This window comes from Elaeis guineensis, chromosome 1, assembly GCF_000442705.2.
Source record: "Elaeis guineensis isolate ETL-2024a chromosome 1, EG11, whole genome shotgun sequence".
NCBI classification, from domain to species: domain Eukaryota; kingdom Viridiplantae; phylum Streptophyta; class Magnoliopsida; order Arecales; family Arecaceae; genus Elaeis; species Elaeis guineensis.
The window spans coordinates 54,954,183-54,959,904 of NC_025993.2; the positions used below are offsets into that span (position 1 = coordinate 54,954,183).

The 5,722-nt window shown below is 34.6% G+C and overlaps 1 protein-coding gene across 1 annotated transcript; it reads left to right on the forward strand.

Annotated features, from left to right (window-relative positions):
* Window positions 1-3,568: 3,568 nt before the first annotated feature.
* LOC140856459 (CDPK-related kinase 1-like) lies at window positions 3,569-5,012 on the forward strand. The gene is made up of 4 exons (XM_073253781.1): window positions 3,569-3,963; window positions 4,036-4,098; window positions 4,189-4,356; window positions 4,592-5,012. Exons 2-4 carry the CDS (start codon window positions 4,051-4,053, stop codon window positions 4,727-4,729), a joined length of 354 nt encoding a protein of 117 aa, XP_073109882.1. The 5' UTR covers window positions 3,569-3,963; window positions 4,036-4,050; the 3' UTR covers window positions 4,730-5,012.
* Window positions 5,013-5,722: the final 710 nt, after the last annotated feature.

The following is a 5,722-nucleotide window of genomic DNA, read 5'->3' on the forward strand; positions in this document are numbered from 1 at the left end:
TGTGTCATGCTAGTGATAGGCCATTACATAAAACCTTAGTGGTGTATGTAAAGCTAGAGATTGGTTGAGAGTTATGTGGTGAAGAGAATAGACAATGAGGAAAATACACACAAATACAGTGAGATGTCCGTCTTTAGGAATATGAATTGGCATTGATAACGAGTATGGTTGTGGGGGAAAATAGAGTAGTTGAATGTAGATAATTATAAGATCAGAAAATAGAATAACTGTTTTATGACATTGAGAAGATAAGGAATAAATGAAAGAATAGGAGAGATCAGGTCAATTAATCTGGAAGGTGAGGTCAGTTTAAAATGAGAAATAGTATTAAATTTTATGCTGAAATGGATAAAATGATATATGAACTAACTTGCAAGGGAAGCTGAGAATCCTGAGTGGAGATCTGAATTTTAGGATTTTGACATGGATGTCAAAAAAAGGGCATTTACGGACCTTGCCTTTGATTTGATGAAAAATATGACAAAAAAATTTACTAGTCATAGGAATCCTTCTCGCGAGCCTTTGTTATCCTGCAACAACTTGCTAGCTCTCATGCCCTACGAACATCATGCTAATGTGTGTGCATATAAAGCAGTTTCATGTTCCTTCTTTTTCCCTAATTAGTGGTTGTGACTGCCAGCCAGATGATTCTCGTCTAAACCGTCTAGTTACTTCTACCAACTACTTGCTAGGGCCTTTACTATATTAATATCATGTTAGAACTAATGCATATTAAGAAATTGCATACTAGATGCAAATTAAGTTTTTCACCATTCTTTTATTTTATGCGGGGTAGGGATCACACATATGTGCCCTGCAATCCCTGTTTTGTGCTCACCATTCTTTGACATGACAAAAGCCATGTTGTAAATCTTCGATTGGCGATGAGCACACTCTTAAATAGTCAACTATTATGGTGGAAATTAAAATGGATTGCTTACTAGAGTGGAATGTGCCAACTAGTGCGGCTGTTAAAGTCATTGGAAAGTTGCAGACCAATAACTTGGGTTTGGGTCGTGCCTTCACCCCTGTTTCTGCTGGTTTTCTTTCCCTCCTAGTTCTCAGAAAAAAAAAGGATTATATATCTGAGTGATCTTTTTTTTTTTTGGAGAAATAAGGACTTATTATAACGTTATTTTGGAACCAATTTGATTGATGATTGATTAAAATGACATAATAAAGAGTAAGCTTTTTTTTCCCTGTTTTAGTTCATCGTAATATCTCAGTATGAACCTATGTTGCCTAATTCGTTTGGTGCAGGTTCAGATTTGAAATTCTATAGTGGTTATCCATCAATGAATCTGATTCATTAGGTATAGGATTAAAAAAGAAATTCTTTAAGTATTAGAACGTGTATGTTAACTTTGATTATAATGGACAGATTTTGGGACTCCTTTGATTAAATTAATAAAAAAAGTAGTGCATATTGTAGAGGATAAAATTTATATATCATTCTGTTTTATATAGGACTCATATGCGTCTATATTCAAAGAAAATTTTACTTGTGAAATTTACAAACTTTTCCAACTTGCTTCGCCATGTTGCCTAAATGATCTCATTAATTTATTTCCAATCTTGGACTTGAGTCCTGCTTGTACTGGCTTCCACATTACAAATCCCTTGCTGTTCAAAGACTTGAAAAACCTTAATTCTGAACATCTTATTGGCTAGGGAAAAGGCTCTTCTTTTATCTTTCTCTCCCTCTCTAAATTATAGCAAACTCTATCTCGAACTGGTTTAGAATGTACCAATTTGCTAATTGCTTCTACCCCTGCGGTTAGGTAACTCCAGCACGAACCTTCAATCCAAACCAAGAAATCAATGATAGGAATTATTTGTCAAATGTTAATTGTCTTGTACATGGTTTTGCTATTACCTAATCAAGAACACTTTCTTATTAAATAATCTTCCTTCCCTTTTCAATATTTTTTTTCTTGATGAAGAAACATGTTTTTTTTTTTTAAAAAAAATATAGTCATGCAAAACTGACTGTTATATGTAAAACATTTCAATTTTTTTTCTTTACGCTCCTTTGCAACTCCTGGCACTACTATACAAAATATTATGATTCATATGAACTTTTTCATATCATCCCATGGATTCAATCCTAAATGTAAATTTGTTATATTTCATGTCCTGTGCTCAAAGGGGTGCTAATCTTGTTTAATTGTTGGCAAATTAGGAACAAGAGACACGATATGGGTGCAGGTGGAATGGCATGATGTTGGCCCTATTTCCATGATCTAACTGATTTTGGCCCAATCCAAGCCCATAACCGTTACTTGTTGGTTTGGTTTAGACACTGTATGTAGGCCTGATTTTCTAACCTACATGGGTATGGATCCTGTAAAATGGACCTAACCAGAAATGCTTCAAGTTGATCTGATTAAACCTTACTACAAAAGTGTAAAACAGTTCGAAATGTGCGTTCCGGCTAAAAGGACAGAGCAGTTCTTAATCTTCTTGGTTCGTAAAGGCAGAACTAACTAATAACCAGTTTGTAGTGTGGGGAATAGCCCAATAACTCCAAATATTAGCTCAACATAAAGTGGAACCTGGAGATGAATGAGTTGGCTTTAGATGTGATGCAAGGTCCGATTGCAAGATGGATTAGGTTACTGTTATGCTTGACTGCATGTTGCCCTAATCCATTACACTTCAGATGAAGGGAAAAAACCACCACTCTCATTGGAATTTAGAAAGAAAAGGAAGGTGAGGGAGAGGTATCTGGAGACTACACTTCAATTTCCTCTTCTTGTTTAATGTTTATGTAATTTGTAAATAATGAAGTGGATTGGTTTTTAAGTTCATTTATATGTATCTAGGCACAAATTGATGTTATGTGCATTCAGTGTCAAAAGATTTTTGTAGAATTATTATGTGTATGTTCGTAGATTATATTCTTTTACCTAGTAAATAGTCCAGAAAGGCTAAGATTAGTTTTTTTTTTTCTAGATATTTTTGGTTATTAACCGTGAGACCATCCTGTGTTCTCAAATCTTTTTAGATATCAAAGGTATATTCCTATTTTAAGTGCAAATACACCCCAAAGCTAGACTTTAGGTTTCGTATGGTAACCTAGTGGTGCAACGTATAAAAATAATTCTACATTCCTTCAGTGGGCATGAATATTGAACACAATGACACTCCTTCCTCTTCTCCAATAACATGAATGCTTCTTCATGGTTTAAGAGATCTTTATATTTCAAGAAGTCCATTTTCTTTCTGTCAATTGCTTAAAGAATAAAGAAGTCAAGCTTGTATTGGATCTTTAGCATGAACATGTGCTGCAATACATCAATAGGACATGTTATGCTTGCTCAAAATAATACTATTTATGTGCAAGAATTAGATAACTTTCCCAAAAAGGATCATACCAGTTTTGAAGGCAAACTATTCAATACTTGTTGGAAAACCATTTCCACAAAATAAAACTAATATAATTTCATTATTAATCATTAAATCTTAGAAAATAATGACAATAACCTAATTTATATTTCTATTGGTGAAGAACTTCGAATGTTACCTAGTGTTTGTCAAAACACCATTGACATTATGGACTTTCTGAATCCAGAGGATGGTGGAAGGTTAACAGCCAGTTGTAAGATGAAATCCATCCTATTTGTGATTGGTTGATAAGGAATCATAAAGCCAGCCCCATACAGGCTTGATGCTTATAGTTTACAAGTCAAGCTACCGAACTATGAACCATATAAAATTGAACAATAAGGCAGTAAAGTGCTTCATGTTTCAATTTATTTCTTTTACTGTTGTGATTCTCACCTTACCATTGTACCCAGGACTAGTAGAAATAGCTATAAAAGCAACTGATATTTTGCATAATATTTTTGTCAGGCCCTTGCAAAGACTTTGACAGTAACTCAGCTTGCTTATCTGCAAGAGCAATTTGCACTTCTAGGACCAAACAAGAATGGCTACGTCTCCTTACAGAACTTAAAGACGGTAAGTTATTTCCTTTTCATGAAATTTTTGCATTCCTCCCTGGAGTTACAAGATGTAAGTTTGCATTTGCAGGAATTGTTAAAATACATGACTGAGGCAATGAAGGACTCAAGAGTTCTTGACTTTGCTAACATGGTATGCATCATTACAAAACTTTATAACTTTGAGCTTCAATTCCCGCAAATCAATATTAAACCTTGCCTTTTCTTTGTATGATAAATACAGGTGAGTTCTCTTCAGTATGGAAAGTTGGATTTTGAGGAATTTGCTGCTGCAGCCATAAGTGTGTATCAGATGGAAGGTCTTGATACTTGGGAGCAACATGCTCGTCGTGCATATGAACTCTTTGAGAAGGATGGAAACAGGCCTATCATGATTGAGGAACTTGCATCGGTATGATTCAAATCGAAAAATTTTACACATCTCTGCATTGTCCATTCACAGAGTCTACATTCCATCATATATATTGAAATTCTCCTGGCGATCCATTAAGTACTTCAAGGGCACTGATGACTTCTTCTCACTAATGATCAATACTATAAGCACCATCTTCTAGTGGGCTACTTTTCCCTTTTCTTTTTGTTTTTGCCTTTCAAATTAACCTGATGATATTTTTTGTTTACACCAGGAACTTGGCCTTAGTCCTTCAGTCCCTGTCCATGTTGTTCTGCAAGACTGGGTTAGACATTCTGATGGCAAACTAAGTTTCTTGGGATTTGTTAAACTTCTACATGGGGTTTCTTCACGGTCGATTCAAAAAGCCTAGCATTATCTGGTCTTTCATCAAGCAAGAAAGTTTGTGAGCAGCATTCAACAGCTGAATTGTGAGGCATGGAAACTGGAGCAAGCCATTCTATGCATGCTCCTAATCGGGGAAATAGAGATGGATCTAACTGAATCATCATCTATTCAGAGCTCCATCTCTTATTGAGATTTCAATTTTTTGTTTTGCCACATTGATGGTTAGTGTACTGTAGTTGTTTAGAGGAATGTACAGATGAGGATGGTAAGGATGGAAGGCTAAATGGAATTGAGGCTTGGACTGGGTATTTTTTTTGTCACGACCTGAAATTCAAACTTGATCAAATCTCTGGTGTGCCAGTATAATCATTCAAAATATCAACCAAATTTAAGGTCAAAACATTTTTAAAACTTAAGATCTTCAAAGAGGCCACAATCCAACAGAATGTACTTTAGGCATGTCATAACTCAATATTTAAGACAATCTATTTTACGACCTATTCTCTAATATACGGTACTTTATATTTGATGATATGAATATAACGTGAAAGCTATGCTTTTGGAATCGCTTCACGAGTCATTAGATCCAGAAAGGCAACTTAAAGAAATCGAGATCGCTCCTTCAAAAGTCCAGTGGAGTCGGTCACCTATCCCTCTGGAAATGATGTAATGGACAAGGTGAGTTGCAAATCCCAGCAAGTAATCTTCTACAATAGTTCAGGAATTAGATTTGGTTCATTAAAATAAAATAAAATCAAAAGTCCAAATAAAAAAAAGCACAATTATGGTGAAAGAGGCAAAACACATGATCGTTAAGAAGTGTTCAAATAATTTGCATTAGATCATTAGTCATATATATTTAGAAAGTTCGGGCAAAAGTTAATTGAATCACTTGGTAATGAAAACTTCTAGAAATTAAAATCCTTCAATCATAAAGAAATTGTTCAAAATACATTTTATATCAAACTCTGATATTTTAAGTTTCACAGTATCTTATTAGGTTCAAAAGTTAATTGAA

Coding starts and splice junctions, on each gene's coding strand:
- LOC140856459 (XM_073253781.1), top strand. CDS start 4,051: ATGACTGAGGCAATGAAGGACTCAAGAGTTCTTGACTTTGCTAACATG. Junction 4,099..4,188: donor TTCTTGACTTTGCTAACATG/GTATGCATCATT, acceptor TGATAAATACAG/GTGAGTTCTCTTCAGTATGG. Junction 4,357..4,591: donor TGATTGAGGAACTTGCATCG/GTATGATTCAAA, acceptor TGTTTACACCAG/GAACTTGGCCTTAGTCCTTC.